The 18,432-nt window shown below is 43.0% G+C and overlaps 1 protein-coding gene across 5 annotated transcripts in view; it reads right to left on the reverse strand.

The window, feature by feature from the left end:
- Nucleotides 1-6,322: 6,322 nt before the first annotated feature.
- Ascc1 (activating signal cointegrator 1 complex subunit 1) overlaps nucleotides 6,323-18,432 on the reverse strand; it is an 86,129-nt gene continuing 74,019 nt past the window's right edge. Inside the window, exons 10-11 of one of the 5 annotated variants that reach the window (XM_060369502.1) lie at nucleotides 8,172-8,302; nucleotides 6,323-6,607 (exon numbers count right to left, since the gene is read on the reverse strand). In XM_060369502.1, the coding sequence (XP_060225485.1) occupies nucleotides 8,186-8,302 (117 nt within the window). In that variant the 3' untranslated portion in view covers nucleotides 6,323-6,607; nucleotides 8,172-8,185. Of the gene's footprint in view, nucleotides 6,608-8,141; nucleotides 8,303-14,018; nucleotides 14,208-18,432 lie in introns of those variants that run through there. The other 4 variants (XM_021643476.2, XM_021643473.2, XM_021643475.2 and 1 more) reach the window with 4 other exon arrangements.

An 18,432-nucleotide genomic window follows, 5' to 3' on the forward strand; every position in this document is an offset into this window, starting at 1 on the left:
GGTGGCCTGTGCCACAACTCTGACAGCTGGGTCCCTGTGAGTTGACACGCTACGGTAATGGGTAGTTTCCTTAAGACAAAGGCGGTCTAATAACTGGCTGCCTCTGAACTATTGCTCCCCAGACCCACCACTCTTTTCAGTGCATGGCCTGAGCACTGCATCGCTGGTAAAACAAGGGCAGATGTCCTCCTCCCCAAGCAGCTGCTTAGGGGCTGGCACCCTTTCGTTAGCTTTTCGGCAACCTTAGGAGACTCATGCCTAGCCTTCATCTGCCTTGATTCAAGCCCATTTGCTTGTATTTGACTTCATGTCGCATTTGATGAGCCACTGGGGAAGGAGACAAGGCAGGAAGAGGCTCATCAACAACCTCAAACAACTGGTTTTGTCGGGGGGTTAAATTTTTGTTAAAACTGTGACCCTAGTCATTGCCTATAGACGTCTGTTGACTTACCAGCTGGGAAAGCAGGCAGCTAGGCACAGACCCAGGATCAGAGTACAAATGGGATATTACAAATACATTGAAGAGTACAACAGGATAAAACATATTAAACTTTTGGGCCCCGAGCCCTAGACTGTGATTTTATAAAAGACTTGGCTGCTGTGATGTTAAAATAGAAAATTAAAGGCAATGAAAGCACATGATCTTAATCAGCAGAAAAAAAAAACACACACACACACACACACACACAGGTTACGGGGTCTACAGTGGCCTGGGCTAGAGAATTCCCTTGAGAAAACACGAGACAATAGTTCCCCCTTGGTTTTTCTCTGATGTCCTGTCTTGCTGCGAGCTCCAAACACCAGCATCTGCATCCCACCATGGAGGAAGAGCCCTCCCAGGTGGGGCAGAGGTGCTTCCCAGTGAAGCTCAACTTGTCATATGGACTGGAGGGACTGAGAGGACCCCAATTTCTATCTAGAATGTAATGTTAATGCTATTGCATACCATACTTGAACAAAATTATCCCAGGCATTTAAAAAACAAGAGTTTGTCCGTCAGGTTGGAAAGAGGTTCTGAAGATTTACCAAATCTTGTCATCTTTCCTCCATCACTTTCGGTTTTGTTTGTAAGAGTGCTCTATCTGCATCTACACCTGCATGCCAGAAGAGGGCACCAGATGACAATATACATGGTTGTGAGCCACCACGTGGTTGCTGAGAATTGAACTCAGGACTTCTGGAAGTGTAGACAGTGCTCTTAAAGAGCGCATCTCTCCAGCCCCTCCCTATCTTCCTAATCTCAGGCTTTTTATTTCAGACAAGGTCTCCTGTAGCCCAGACTGGCTTCCAATTTGATATGTAGCTTGAGGTTAACCTTTTAACTTCTGATCTCCTGTCTCAAGTGGTCTTGGGGAATCAAACCCGGGCTTCTTCCATGCTAGGTGAGCATTCTACTGACTGAACCACATGCCCCTCAATCCTAGTCTCCAAAGCACTTAGCAGACAGCTTAGATGCACAAAGTGTTCTAGTGGTCTAGTTACCACACCTGCTTAACAAGCATGGAAGCTAACCCAGTGCCTTTTAGCTGCCTTTAGACCCATGAAGGTCAGAATGATTTCCACACATGGGCACCAAGGGGACATGCTTCCTGCAGCAACACAGACCAAGATCTACAGCTGAAGGTGAAGCTATTTAAGAGGAAGAGTCCAAATGTTTAGACGACAGATGTTAAGAATTGTGCAAAATAACTAATAACCTAGTTTATAACTCAGAAGGCTTTTCTTCTAAAGAATTGTCAGTGCTTTCTCAAAAAAATTAGGAATAGTACTACCTCAAGACCCAGCTATACCACTCCTAGGCATATATTCCAAAATATGCTCAAGTTTACAACAAGGACATTTGCGCAACAACGTTCATAGCAGCTTTATGAGTAATAGCCAGAATCTGGAAACAAGCCAGATGTCCCTCAATGAAGGAATATCCATTCAAAAATTGTGGTACTTTTACACAATGGAAATCATGAAATTTGCAGGCAAATGGTGGAAACTACAAAAGATTATCCTGAGTGAAGTATCCAAGAAACAGACACACATGCTCACTTATAAGTGGATATTAGACATAGGATAAACATACTAAAATCTGTACACCTAAAGAACCTACACAAGAAGGGGGACCTTGGGTATGATGATCAATCCTCATTCAGAAAAGCAAATGGGATGGACATCGAAGTGGGAGAAAACAGGGAAGAGGACAGGAGTCTACCACAGAGGGCCTCTGGAAGACTCTCTACCCAGCAGGATATCAAAACATATGCTGAGACTCACAGCCAAACTTTGGGCAGAGTGCAGGGAATCTTATGAAAGATGGGGGAGATAGACCTGGAGGGGACAGGAGCTCCACAAGGAGAGCAACAGAACCAAAAAATCTAGGCACAGGGGTCTTTTCTGAGACTGATTCTCCAACCAAGGACCATGTATGGAGATAACCTAGAGTCCCTGCACAGATGTAGCCCATGGCATCTCAGTGTCCATGTGGGTTCCCTAGTAAGGGGAACCGGGGCTGTCTCTGACATGAACTCAGTGGCTGGCTCTTTGATCACCTCCCCCTGAGGGAGGAGAAGCCTTACCAGGCCACAGAGGAAGACAATGCAGCCAGTTCTGATGAGACCTGATAGGCTAGGGTCAGATGGAAGGGAGGAGGACCTCCCCATCAGTGGGCTGGGGCAGGAGCATAGGAGAAGAGGGGTGGGGATGGGATTGGGAGGGAATGAGCTACAGCTGGGATACAAAGTGAATAAATTGTAATAAATAAAAAATAAATTAAAAAATAAAAATAATGAAAAATAAATTTTAAAAAAGACAACATTCTCATTTCTAGATGCTTTAAGTTCAAGACAATTGCACAAAGATACTCATTTCAAGATTGTTTGTGGTTTGACAACCAAGATTCTTGGTTGTCAACCTGACTACATTTGGAATTAACTAGAACCCAAGTGGCTGGGTACACCTATGGGGGATTTTTTTTCTTAATTAAATCATTTGAGTGGGAAGACTACTTTTAATCAGAATTTTTTTTTAAGATTTATTTACTATATATACAGTGTTCTGCCTGCATGCCAGAAGGGGGTACCAGATCTCAGTATAGATGATTGTAAGCCATGTAGTTGCTGGGAACTGAACTCATGACCTGGAAGCAACCTAAGTCATCTCTCCAGCCCTAATCTGGATCTTTTGAGGTGGGAAAATACAACTTTAATCTGGACTGCACCTTCTGGTGGCAGCCTACATGAAGGATGTGGAAGAAGGAAGCTCTTGCTCTTTCCCTGCTTGCCCTCACTCTCACTGACAAGTCCACTCCTTCACTGGCATTAGAGCCTACTTCTTTGGGATTCTGGTGTATATTGAAGTATTGAAGATCAGCTGAGACATCCAGCCTCGTGTACTGATCTACTGGATTTTTGGACTGATTATGCAAGCCTGTAAGCCATTCTGATAATCACATATATGTTCTTCATAAACATATGTATATATCTTATAAATTCTTTTCCTCTAGAGAATCCTGATTAATATACTAGTAATCAATAATCAAGATGTTATATTTAAAACGGTACCAACAACTGGTCACAGTGTTGTGTGAATCTGTAGTTCTAGAATTTGGGAGGCTGACAAAGGAGGGCCATATCAGCACAGGCAATTTAAGACCTGCCTGGGTAACACAGCAAGAGTCCATCTCAAATGAAATAAATATCTACAAAGAACTACCCACACAGACATAAAAAATTAATGTAGATTTCTACCTACTGCAAGTAATATGAGCTATTATTGGATGGGAAGAGCTCATCTGGTTTATGTAGTGGGCTTGGGACGGAGAGAGGCCAGTGGCCCTTAGGTAACATATGATTCCCAGTGCTGCAAACACTCCCCAGCTGATCCTTGCATCAGTTAGCTCTGTGTTATTGTGACAAAACACCTGGGAGAACTAACCTGTTTATTGTGTCCTATGCTTTTAGAGGGTCCCTGCTGCTTTAGCTGGGTGGCAGCATAGCACATTGCAATATGAGGGGCAAAGGGGCCCTGCTCATCACATAGGGGCTGGAAACCAACGAGAAGCAAAGCCTGGGACCCCATTATCTTCTTTTAGGACATGTCCTTAAAGAATGGCCTAGCTTCCTTCCACAAGGACCCACTTCCCAAAGTTCCAATCCCTCCTAATAATCCCACCGGTTAGGCTTTTAAGCACATGGGCCTGGGGGAGGAGTTTCCAAACTACAGCAGTCTCATCTACATGACCCCATTGGAAAGACAGTACAACATCACACTTACAACCTAGTCTCAAGAGCCTTTTACACCAAAGTATTACGGAGGATCGCCAAGAACTTGTTTGTGTGAAACAGACACATATTCGCATTTAGTATACTTGAAAATAAAACTAGGAATTTAAAAATATGCTTATTTAAAAATAAACTCCCCATTTCATATTAACAAAACAATAATGTATTATATGAGAAATATAAATCCCTTACAATCGGGGGAAAAAGTGACATTGTTTTCCAGTTTTACAAATCTCTTTAATATCTGGTTCAAAGGAAGACAGGTAGCCTGGGAGCTTCTGTACCACCCAGCAGCTGTCAACAAGGGCTACCATAACAAAGCGCCACAGACCAAAGGCCTCTGCAGCCAGTTTATTTTCACAGTTCCTGAGGCTAGAAGTTCAAGATCAAAGTGTTCAGGTTTGGTCTCTCCTTGACTTGTAGAAAGTCACCTTCTCACAGGATCTTTTCAGGTCCTTCCTCTGGGTGAATGCTAGTCTTATCTCTTGAATGAGTCTCAATTTCCTTCTAAGGACTCCAGGCCAGTGGGACTGGGATCCACCCTAATGGCCTCTTTAAAGGCCCTGTCTCCAAACACAGTAACATGGAGGTACTGGAGTCTAGGCAGGACACAATTCCTAATGGCAAGTGGAAAAGAAATCACTAATAAGAGCCTAAAGGACTAAGGACAAAACGAGTTAGTTAACCTCCAAAAAACACAATGACGGCCTAAACCCTCCAACTTATTATACCCTAGAAAATACAAAATTAGACAAGTACACACTGCATTTAACTACCAGGGTGACATCATTCTATCAATGGCCTCTTGGGGAATAAAAAGGCCACAAACACCTTAGTACTTTTATAAAATTAGAGCTCCTACAAAATTTTGGAGGATTCCAAGTAGTCCAAAAACTGTACATTGAGACCAAAGGCCTCAGGCAAAATGTTTAAACCTTAAAAAAAATACAATTTATGTATTTTCCAATATGTGTGTGTGTGACATGTGTGCAGATGGCATTTTATCTTCTGGAGCTGGAGTTATAAGCAATTGTGAGCTATGTGATGGTGTGTGCTAGAAACCACAGTCAGGTCTTCTTGAAGAGCAGTATGTACTCTTAACCACTAAACCATCTGTCTAGCTCTAGATTTCTTAATCTTGTTACTCCTCAATTTGAAAAATAAGTGTAATAATATTGGTGCCAAGTCCAGTGGATTACTGTGAGGGCTAAGTCAATGCACTAATATATGACAAGTGGGTGGACTCTGTTAATATTAGCTACTACTGTTTGGAAAAAAAAAAAAAAAAAAACTCAAATTTGGCCAGATGTGGTGGGGAGGCAGAGCTCTGTAAATTCAAGGCCAGCCTGGTCTACAGAGCTAGTTCCAGACCAGCCAGCCAGGTTATATAGAGACACTGTCTCAAAAAAACAAAAACAAAACAAAAGATAAATTTAAAAAAAAATCCTAATTCTACTAATATCTACCAATATGCAAAGTACTACAAAACACAAAAATCCTCATATACACTCCAATAGTCATTACACTGTCACGCTCACATGTCACCTCAGGAAAACTACCCTCTGCACTTGAGAAACCACCTAACAATCCAGCATCTGCCTAACAATATGGTATCTAGTCACGTGTGAAGAGAGCAGAAACCCTGAGACTTGATAACAGAATTCCTTGTTCTGTTAAGAATGCAGTATCTGAATTATTACACTGCAATCTCTAAAACAAAACTCTTAAGAATTCCTACAAGCATATGTCATTAATCCTGACACACCAAAAAAGTTATGTTCACTGTAATGGACAAGGCTCTCTCCGATAGCTGGAGAGAGAAGCTCTGGGGTCAAAGGAAAAGCCATGTCCTATGTAACAGCTGGAGGGGAGACATAAAACCTGACTGTCACCAGCAGAAAGCCTTTTGGGAAAGCTGACCTGGATGCACTAATAAGTGAGACCTTGGTAAACACAACAGCTAAGTCAGTCAGTACTGAAGCCCTGGAGCCCCAACACACTGATGACAGTGCGCAGACCACAGCTGCCTGGCAAAATTAAGGACAGCACAGTAACCTGGAAAACTCATTTATTTGCAAATGGTCTGTGCCACCTCATGGAGAAGTGAAGCTCTGCAGCACAGATCTCAACACAGAGCTCAGGAGCAGACGTCACAGAAAGGAGCCATGGAGGATAAGGAATGAGGAACAAGAAAGAAAGGGATGAGGAGTGAGAACCAGAAGGGAGGAGCATGGTTTGGAGCTCCCTTCTCTGCCAGTCAGCTGGAGGCCGGAGTGCTTGCTGCTGCCACACTTCCGGACTCACGATGCCCACAGTCACGGTTCTCTGCTGCTCTCCTGAGAATAAAACAGGAGAGAGTGATTGAGATGGATGTGACAGAACAGGACTCCAACAATTTTGTTGCTTGTTTTAATATTTATTTATTTTTATTTTATGTGTTATGGGTATTTTGCCTGCATCTATGTCTGGGCACTATTTACATGCCTAGTGTCTATAGAGTGTCAGATCCCCAAGAACTGGAGTTACAGATGGTTGTGAGTCTCCACATGGAATTGAACCCATGTGTTCTGGAAGAACAGCTAGTGCTCTTAACCATTGGTCCAGGTCTCCAGTCCCTTGGGGTTCTTTTGTTTTTGGGGTGAAGGCTTGGTCTTAGATATTCCAGGCTGGCCTTGAACTCTCTATGTAGCCAAGGATGACCTTGAACTTCTGTTCCTCCTGCCTCTACCTCCTGAGTGCTGGGACTACAGGCATGGGCCACCATAAACTATGATACATGGTGCTGGGGGGATCTAACCCACAGTTTTGTGCAAGCTATTCAAACTCTACCAACTGAGATACATCCTCAGTACCCCCCACTCCAAAATATTTTTAAGGACTAAGTTTATAATGAAAATAAACAGATTAAGCAACATAAATTTAATCACGACTGCTAAAGATAAGACTCTGGCCAGTGAGGGAGATGAAAACAGGGTATGGAAGGGACATCTGCACACCCAGGTCAGGACCAGCTCTATTCACAGTAGTTAAGATGTGGAAACAACCCAAAGGTCAGTTGTGGATGGATGGGTAAAGAAAATGTGGTTTGCATACAATGGGATATTATTCATCCTTAAGAAGGCAGGACTGTCAAATGATACAGCATGGTCAACTTTGAGGACATTATGCTAGGACAAACACTGTGCTTCTGCCTACATGAGGTACTCAGCTGTCACAATCACGAACAGAAAGTTAAACAATTGCCAGGGGCTGTCAGAAGTGAGGGGTAAGAGAAGTGCTTAAAGGCAAAGTTACAAGTTTTAGGAAGTGAAAAGCTGTATGTGTGAATGGGTTGTGTTAACAGCAGCACAATGTTACACATGCATTTAATAACACCAGACCTCACAGTTAAAATGGTGAGGATAGTAAATTTCACATTATTTGTGTTTCTTCCTAACACACAAAATAGAGCAAGCTCCCCTTACATCTTAGCAGATACTGTGGACTGTGGGTGACCATCAAAGGGAATGTGGAGTTGGGGATTTAGGGGGACCACCCAGGACAATAAGCATCTAGCCTAAAATTGCTAAGATGAAAACCATGACCAAAATCAACTTGGGCAAGAAAGACTTGGCTTACTGGCTTGTTCCTCGTGGCTGGCTCACCCTGTTTTCCTATATATCCCTGTTTTCTTACACCTCCTAGGACTACCTGCCCAGGACACTGCTTGCAGTGGGCTGGGCCCTCCAACAGGTTTGCCTATAGGCCAATCTCATAGAGGCATTTTCACCACTGAGGTTCCCTCTTCCCACATAATTATACTTGTATCAAGTTGACAAGAAGCTAACCAGCACATCATCCAAATTCCCACACCCAAATCCTCTTCCTCACCACCTTAGGAAGGCATTCCACTTCTATTACATTCAATACCCATTTCAGGAGAAGTCAACTTGTCCGCAGGAGGCATAGTTTCCAAAGCTGTCCACTGAGAATCTCTGGGAGATGTGAATGGAATTGAGCTTCAGGGAACCAAAGTAAAAGTTCTCAAACTTCTGCAAAGGAAGCAATCAAAGAGAGCTAGAGATGAAATGTTCGCTATCCTGTATGCCTACACTGTACCACAACAATCCCAATCTCCCCGCCCCAGCTTCTCTCCTCAGTGTTTATTCTCAATAATAATCCCAGAGAGGAGGAAGAGGGAGGAGTGAGAAGGGACAGCCAGTTCTTCTCATTAATCCTAAAGTCTCCCAGAGAAAATGCACTAGACAGTAGAGCTACAAGTCATAGCAAAGATGCATGTGCTGAGCAGACATAACAAGAGTGTGCAATAAATATTCTGGGGCTGCATTAGACTCACAGGGCTTGGAAATGCCTTTGACTTCTAGTTATACCAAGTAAGACCCCTTAGTATCAGATCTCCTTAGGGCAACACAAAAGTCCACAGGGCACATTCCTCTACCTTGTCAACAGCTCTTACTAGGAGCACTGACAGCGTATGCAGGGTAAGAAGCTCAGAGCCACACATGATAGGGACAACCCAGTAAAGGGAAACTTCAATACTCAAGTGTGCAATACCACCAGAGGAACACTGAATACTTATGAAAGCCTTTCAGTTAGATACTCAGGCCAGTATCCTCTAGGAAATGTTCCAAACTGCACTCATCTATGCTGAGTGCTTTCAAGAGCATCAGTGGAAGGGAAGGACCTGACCTTGTGAACATACATTCAGAAGGCAGAATCTGAAATGACATTGAAATTCATCCTAAAGAACTAGGGCTGCCAAAAAAGTAGTCTATGGCCATGCAGCCCTGAACACACCCAATCTAATCTCAGAAGCTAGGCAAGGTCAGACCTGGAAAGAACTGGGATGAGAGGAGTGTCTAACCTTCCAGGAAGCAAGAACTGCTCTGTTTACAGTCAGAAAGACCCCAAGAAATCCTTCCTTTTTTTTCCTTCTTGGCCCTGGGGTTGAACTGAAGGTTTCTGCTCTACCTCCAACCAGCCTTTCAATACAAGTTCCAAACAACCCTGAACACAATCTATGAGTGCAACTGTCTCTCCAGTTACCGTTAAACCAGCCCCCACACCCATAAACTCCAGGCACTGCCACCTTTCTTCTTCCTGCAATTAGTGGCCTAGAAAAATGTCTGAGGTTCATTAAAAGCTAACTTTACAAAGTCAAATCAATATTTATTCTTCAACATGACATCAATTTGACCCTCAAAGGATCTACATGGAGGCTGTGAGCTGCACTAAATAGTCTTTTTGAAAGGAGAGCAGTTCTCTCCTGCTCTGATTTACACAATTAACTCTGCGTCCTGGCTCAGGCACCCTGTGCAAACCATACCCACTCTTCTTGTTAAAAAAAACAACAAACAAACAAACAAAACCTTAGGCTGAAATAGTTATCTGCTAATCCCTTTGCTAAACATTAGTTTGAAGTGAAAAGCACATAAACAAGACTGACAGATTTATAGCTTTGCAAACTGAAGCCTTCTAGATATAGAAAATACATAATACCCAAGAGGCAAAAGGAGGGACAAAGAAAATGGTGTGTGTTGGGGGGGGTCCTAGAGTCTTGTACCTCATCTCTGTGTTTATGGTCCCAAGTAAAGGAGACATAACAGCGAGGAGCTAAAGTGACCTGCCTACGACCCCCAGAGACACAATCTGCCCGAGAGAAACCTCACTGCATTCAGGTTGATAAATAAAAGCAGTGCACGTAGTAATAATGAAATTAGCTAGATGTGATGTCAATGGGTACTCAAGAATATTAGGAGGAGAAGAAACACACATTCTGAGGCCAGTGCAGGCTGTGAATACAATGGGTACATTAACACCACTCATTGCACCAACCCATATGGGATAAAAGATCACAATGAGCAGAGATCCAGTAAGACAGACAAGCAAAAATGCCTTGTAAATTGTAAACTGTTTTCGAGAATCAGGAGTTTCTTATGTTTCTAAAATCTCTCAATTCTCTATGATTTGCATTTACTTTACCTTTCTAACTTTCTGCCTTCTCTCGTGCCTTTTGATAACAATATCCCATCAAATGGATTTTGCATACAGAAGTGTTTAGCCCGGGCTAACCTTCTTTATAGCCTTTCCTACCTCAGTGTTCCTGTTCTCTCTGAATGTTTGGGAAAACTTTGGGACAGATGATCTTGCAATAATTTTTCAGTTATTTTATTCCTTAGTCACTGTTATATTTTTAGTATGAAGCCTTGCTGTTAGTGCCATCAATCATTTCTAGTGATTCATCAGAATATAAACCTTGTGGAAGGAGGAACTGAATCCCACTATATTCTGTAATAGTGTCTAGAAGTTTACATGGGACCAGTATGTACCTGATGGGCAAAATGACAACAAAAACTCATGCTATAGATCTCTGCCTGTCTCTACAAGTGCACAAAGGGAAAAAAACATGACATGTTGGTGTGCAGGCTAAAACTAAACTATAAATTAGCATAAAGAAATCCCTGATGAGGACTTTTAACAAAAACTGTATTAGCTCTAATTAAGCTGGGAGTGGGAAGCATATCTCAGTTCTAACTGGCTGTCAAGAAAGAACCCATCAGTAATGGAAACTTAGAGACTATATCTTAGTCTCTTGTCTACAGGGACTGGATCTGCTCTAGGCTCAGCCCCTGATGAGGAGTGTCACTTAGCACTGATGATGGACATTCCGTGCACATGTGCAGTGTGGCTCTGCCTCTGGAAGCAGACAGAAGGAAGAAGTGTGGAAGCTGTGGCTGTGGTCTTACCCAAAGACCCTGCTTACTTTCCCCCAGATCTGAATATGTTTCTGTGTGCATGTAGGTATGTAGTCTCTACTTCAGTGAAAATGTTTACCTGGATGAATACCTGGAATCCCAGCACTCAGGAGTCTCAGGCTGGAGGATTGAAAATTTGAGGCTAGCCTACGCTAGATGAGATCCTGTCTCAACAGTACAAAACAAATACAAACAAACAAACAAAACTCTACAGCAAATGTTCAGTGTGTGGTGAGAGTACAGACTATTATTTCTGAATCTAAAACACAGAACCCCCAAATCATGTTTGAATGACATTCACCAGCTTGTGGTTGCAGCCTAGCTTAGAGTTCTGGCTACTCTCTGCTTTCTGGTCTGTAATGTAAAGAAGCTCAAGCTCACATTCCCACGTCTATGTATACCATGCCTATATCAAAACGGTGACTGTACCTCTGAAACAGCAGCCAACAAAAACCTTTCCAACTGTATGGTGATCCTGCCACATATTTTGGCCACAACAAAAGTAACTACTCTGTGCTTCAGAAACGCAGTGGGACCTGAGGAAATGCTGAACACTAAGGAATGGGTGCCAGCAAAGCCGCCTGGAGGAGACCAAAACTGAGCTGGACCTGAGGGCATGTACAAGACAAGGTACAGTGCTCTGAGGCAGGAATGAACATGGTGAGCAGGGCCAGGCAGTTAAGATGTTACAGGGGGTCCTGAAAGTTACAAGGAGACCTAAGGAGGAAGAGATACACCACAGAGGCCCCTGAGGTTATGTTCACAAATTAGACCTTGGACTAGCCAGAGGGAACCACTAAGGGCTCTTCCCAGGCTGCTGAAATGGGAAGCAGCAGAGAACATTCTGGGTGCAGAGAAGACATGGGAACCAGGGCGAGCAGGCACAGGAGGGTGTCAGCGCACTTCTCAGAGGGAGCCACTTTGTCTGGCCTCCTCAGGCACCTGCACACTGCAAAACACTACAAAGATATATTCTACACAGCTGTCTGTAACTATTTCTCCAGCTATAATGTCTCAGGCCCTTCTCCAGTCTGATTTCCCTGACAGGCTGTGATCATGCATTAGACATGTGCTCTGGAGCATGGTTAAACACATGGAAGCATGTTATCACAAAGAGCTTTATAATCAGCCATATTAGGGAAATGAATCCTTTGTTATGAATTACAAGTATGCCCTTGTAATTTGTTTGTAAAAAGTTATCACTTTTTTCTTTTGACTTTATGATGGGCTCACATGTCAATTTAAAATTTCATGAGCTGACATTTATAACAAGATTTTTAAAACAGTATCCTGACACCAATACAATTATATGCTGAAAGATAAAGTTGAAGCATAAACTGCATTAGTGGTGACAACAATACCAATGAAGATTGCAAAAGTCAACGTTTACTGAGCAGCACCGTGACTGGACAATGTGTCCTCACAACCCTACAAGCAGGAGCTACATTGAACCCTCGTCTTACTGCTCAGTGTGATGTTGGAAAAACTGTGATAACTTACCCAGTGGGGTTCAGGACAGGCTATCCCACAAATGGCACTCTAGCATTTAAGGAAAGATGGGCGCAGGATGATTTCTCTTCCTCCCATAGCCCTTCTCCCCTGAAGTAGGTCCTAAGACACTTCTGGGAGAGACTCACCTCCCATATCAGAAACAAAAATTCTTTGTGAAGATAGGACACACCTCGTCCTGAGTGAATGTGTTCATATAGGCATGGCCATGTCGAGGACCCCATCCATACCATAGCCTCATCTCAGAAGGACAGCAAAGCCTTCCTGGGGAAGCCAAGATTCCAACGTGCTGAGGCCCCATCTAAGAACGCAGTCCACCTGACCCCAGCTTTCTATTTGTGTGTTCACCTTTCTGCCTTTATTTTTTCATTCTTTTGAGACAGTCTCTCTGTGCAGCCCTGACTGTCCTGAACTCACTTTGTAGTCCAGGCTGGCCTTCAACTCAAAGATCCACCTGCCTCCTGAATGCTGGGACTAAAGGTGTGCACCCACTGCCTGTCTTTTTTGCATTCCCTCCCTGCCCTCAGTCAGGTCCACTTCCCATGGATCCACGTAAAAACGCAGTCACATTGTATCACCAGGGAAAAGAGATGAACAGTCCTCACTATGCCCACATAGATTTTTTTTTTTCATGTTTCTGAGGGCAGCAAGGGGACTGACTGCCTGTAGGACTTCATCTGCACTTGGCTGCACACAGACTGGTCTTCTCCTTCCCTCCTCTCCTTCTCCTGGTCCTGAGGAACATTGTGCCAGCCACTATTGGTATTCAGCCCTCTGGGCATGCAAGCTCCTCTCTAAATTTCATATTTCCTGTGACTCCCATGATGGGTGCACATAACAGACATGAGCTCTGTCTCCCTAACAATCCAGCTACCATTAAATTTAAAGATTAAACTCTTGAGAGAGGGAGGGAAAATTCTTTTTGCTCTCCACTGAGTCCTCCCTGTTCACTGTCATCCCATCATATTATTTTATACTCCAATTATATCTCTACTTGACCTTCTACTCTTTATCATGTTTAAGAAGAAAAGCAGCAAAGTGTACTTCATTCTGGAGGCTCCTGTATTATATACAACTTAAGTGAATGTGTATACTTTCCCCTTATTAATCTGCCTTTTGTTGGTGGGGCCTGACTTATCACCCTACCCTAGCCCTGTACTGCTTATCTGACCTAATCTTGTGTATCCTTGAAGACAGAACACCCCCAGTCCAGAGGCTGCCCTGCAGTGGGCTGCCAACTGGATGGAGCTCAAGATGGTAAGCACCTCTAATATTCAGATGTCACCTGCATGCTGAATAAGGAAAAGATATATAAGGAAAGACAGCTCCAAGGAAAGATATATATTCCCTTTATTTTTTAAAGATTTATTTATTTATTTATTTATTTATTTATTTATTCAGCATTCTGCCTGCATGTATATCTGCAAGCCAGAAGAGGGCACCAGATCTCATAGATGGTTATGAGCTACCATGTAGTTGCTGGGAATTGAACTCAAGACCACTGGAACTTCTCCAGCCCTCCTTCGTATCTGTAACCTTCCGGTCCTTAATTTGTAAATTGATCCTCCAATTTTCCCATTCTTGGCCAAGAATCTGCTTCCTCACTGCAGAATGTAGTTCTATTATTGGTTCTTCAGTTCCCAGAGGAAGAGTTCCAGTTTGGGACTAGGACCTAGCGAGAGGAAAGAAATCTATCTTTTCCTGTCGTGTAATGTAGAAAACTGAGATTCTCCTCAGGAAGTCTCTCTAGAATTTGAGCCCTTTAATCCCTCACTGTGGGCAGCTCCCCTTAAACAGAGGTCTCAGGAAGGCCTAGCCAAACTGTCAAAAGCTTGCAGTAATCTCTTTCCCTGAACCTGGTTTATGGGCCAGCTGGTGTTCAGCTGAAAATTTTTTAATTACATTTTGGATGAAAATAAATACAAATCAACTAAATTGCTCCATTGGATTAGTTACCTAAATGAAAAGGAGAGACAGAAGAAAATGCTTTAACTACAAGTTCAAAAGCAGCAGAAAAAAACTCAATTGCTCTTTTGAACTTAAGGCAATTCATGAAGAACAGGAAGAGAAAGTATTCTGTTGTTTAGAAAATAGTAGCTCTGATGGGAAATTTAAATACAAAAGAATCTAGTCAAAGAATTTCAGTCATGTTGGGTTTTTTTCTCTTCCTGTTTTATAACAATGCCCCTGGGGATTCTGAAGCCTTAGCGATTCTCTCCCACAGCACTCCCCTGACACACACACACAGCTCTGCAGTTGTGGGAGCTGCTCTTAAAAACTTTCTGTAAAGAGCCAGTCATGATGGTGCCTTTAATCCCAGCACTTAGGGAGGCAGAGGCAGACCTATTTTTCTCAGTTCAAGGCCAGCCTGGTCTACAAACCAAATCCAGGACAACCAAGGCTACACAGAGAAACCCTGTCTCGAAAAAACAAAAACCAACCAAACAAACAAACAAAAAACCCAAAACTTACTATAAAGGGATAAGGAACAGCAAGCAAAACAACTGACTATTTGGCAAGAACTGAAAATGAAATTTAAGACTGCCAGTGTTTGTTCCTACCTGGCCAACAATAAGGACAAACCTGGATAATCTAAGAGAGCACTCTAATACCTAAGTCAGTGCGGCATTTGAAAACTGTGATGTTGACACTGCTATCCTGTACTGTGTACTCCAAGAATCAGCAAAAATTAAATTCTTGCAGGAAACATGGCACATGTCTTCAATCCCAACACTTCAGAGGCAGAAGTAGGTGAATGTCTATGAGTTTGAAGCCAGCCTGGTCTACACAGGACAGCCAAGACTACATAGTGAAACCCTGTCTAAAAACTTCAAAAAAAGAAAAATTCGTTGATGTGTATTGAGGTGCAGGTGTGTATAAAGGCTAGAAGACAATCTCAACTGTTGTTCCTCAGATATCATGTGTGAGGAACAGAATTGAGAATTAAGAGCCACTGGGATGAAACAGTTTAAGGTCGATATCAAGGGTTTATGCCCAGTGTGGTGGCACACACCTTTAATCCCAGCATTTGGGAGGCAGAGACAGGTGGATCTCTGTGAGCTCAAGATCATTCTGATCTACATACTGAGTTCCAGGACAGCCAGGGCTACATAGAGAGACAATGTCTCAAAAAAGAAAACTGAATCCCCCACCCAGCATCACGACACACTTTTGCAATCCCAGCACTGGGGATGGGGCATGTACAAGACTGCCAAGTTGAAATGAGCTTGGGCTACAGATAGTCCTGTAGAAAATAATTACAAGCAGCCTGCTGCCCCATGCTCACATGGTCTGTGGAACCACTATTTTCAGTCCGTACATGTTTGTTTCCTCAGGAGAGCACAGAGGGAATTACTGATTTCTAGTAACATAGTGGTATACACTGAAAGAAAACAAAAGGCAAGATGGAAGGGCTAACTGTGGCATTTCATCTTGGACCTTCAACTCCTTTATCCCACTGGTGACAAAACCATCAAATACCAGAAAGAGTTACAAATGGGAAGAACCTGGAAATCTTGGGAGTGGAGGAAAATTGAGAGGAGCCTCTCACATCTGTAAACCTCAAGGTACAAATGAAAGGAAGGCCAGTCCCCAGTGCAGAACAATCCTGCCAGGCTTCCTGCTCCTTCTTCAGTCTCAGACAAAACAGTGTTCCATAGTCCTTTTTCTTTTGAAAAAAAAAAAAAAAAAGTTTATTTATGGGAAAGTGAGCTGGCTTAGCTGGTAGCAGCACTTGCTGTTTAAAGCCTGACCACCTGAATTCAAGCCCAGAACCTATAAAAGGGTAGGAGAGAATTGACTCTCAAGGGAGTCTGACCTACACACACACACACACACACACACACACACACACACTTCACTCATAAATTTAAAAAAAAATTAACTTATTAGTATTGCATGTAGGTGTGTGCTAGAGTGGAAGCATGCATGTGCCAGAGCCATGTGAGACTCAGAGGATAACTCTCCCCTATTTTGGGTTTCAGGGGCTGAGCTCAGGCCACCAGGCTTTTGTGGCAAGTGCTTTTACTGGCTGGCCCAAAGATTCCTGTTTTAAGAAAATGTGCTTCTGTGCTGGATGGGTTTTGTGACTTTGATTGAAGTAAGAGAAAATTCAGTTTTAAAATTCACAATGGAAATTTTAAGTATGTGATGGGATTAGTGGTTGAATAGCTCACCTAGAAAGTGTGACACTCTATGTTCACTCCCCAGCACTAAGGAAGAAAGGGATGGAGGAATGGAAGGATAGAAGGAGGGAAGGACTGAAGGAAGGAATGAGTGAGGAGGGAGGGAGAAAAAGAGAGGGAGGGCAAGTGGGAAGACAGGAAAACAGGAGGACAGGTGGTGGGCACGCAGGCAACACCCATCGTTTAAGTCCCACATAACTTTATGAGTCCTTCTTGGTACCCATAACATAAACTAACCTTTCTAATGTATTCGGTACAACTAGAGATGGGCTAAATGGTCGGACTGATGAGAGGGTTAAAGTTGTGCTGGTCTCTCTCCCTAAGGAAGGGTGCTTTCTCTTGTTTTCACACATGTGATTAGACTTGTAAGCCTACAGGGAAGGGGGGTATGCTAAGGAAGTTTCCCCAGTGTTTGTCTTTCTTACTGTTTTACCAACTTCTACTTTAACACAATTACCTTGTTTACAGATAAAAGTAACAGTATCGGTACTATTTGATACTTAATCACAGCACTTAGCCACCTACATCCCCGAATGCACAGGAGGGCAGGTAACAGGATAACTGAAGACAGTGTGATAAGTGCCTTGGGAAGGCACTCCCAGCACAAAGCTTTGCTGTGGTTAAATAACACCTTTCATCTAGGGATGTAAAAGTATCTTACAAATCCCAGCTCATTAACCAATAACCCTTCCAAAAACTGTGCTGAGAACCACAGCTACACATATTCTCACTTAAAAGATAAGAACAGAGACAGGCTAAGACCACTAACACCAAGATAAATTTAAGAGCGCCTAGTATCAGGCTTCATATACTGACAACAGAAGGTTGTGACCATGATGCAGTGTACATGCTCTTGAGTAGAATAACAAATCTATAGCCAAGGATGCCAACTTGGGAGGAAATTCCACCCTTAGGCTATATGCATATGCTCACAGCCAAGTGTTCACATCTTTCAGGGTGGTTAAGCTTGGCTATGAAATGCCCCACAATACTGAGTTCTGAGTTGTAGGTACCATTTTGGGAGGTCCTTGAAATATCAAGGATATGGGGTTATAACAAGAAAAAGTGGGTTACTGGAATCATGTCTCTAAAGATTATTCATGGTCCCTGGCCTCTTGCTTCACTCTGGTTCCTGTCCAGCATTTGGTGGACAACCTCAGGGATACTCCTTTGCTGCCATAATGTTCTGGCCCATCCTTGGCAACACAGAAAATTTTGAGGCTAGCCTGGGATCTTGTCTCAAGAAAAAAGAACAAAAAGAAACATCTTTAACACCAGGATAGGTGAAATAGCTCAGTAGTCAAGGGAGCTTGCACACCAAACCTGATGACCTGAGTTCAATCCCTGGGATCCACATTGGTGGAAGGAGAGAACAGAATCAAGACAAATTGTCCTCTTACCTCTACACACACAGGCCACAGATATACTTCCAACAAATAGCGCCACAGCTGGAGGATCAAGGCTTTAACATATAGGAGGAGTCTACAGGACGTTCCAGAGCCAAACTAGAGCCCACTCTGACAGCAATCTCCGAAAGATCATTCCAGAAATAAACAAAAAAAAAAAAAACACCACTTTCCGTAAAAGGAGAAAAACAGAAGGTTTACTAGGAATCTTTACAGCCACAATCTGGTCACATGGAGGTACAATACTTCTAAAGACTGGAACAGCAACACATCTACTTCAGAATAAAAGGTATTGTTGTTGGCAAGG

The sequence above is a fragment of the Meriones unguiculatus genome, chromosome 16, assembly GCF_030254825.1.
Source record: "Meriones unguiculatus strain TT.TT164.6M chromosome 16, Bangor_MerUng_6.1, whole genome shotgun sequence".
Lineage (NCBI taxonomy): Eukaryota > Metazoa > Chordata > Mammalia > Rodentia > Muridae > Meriones > Meriones unguiculatus.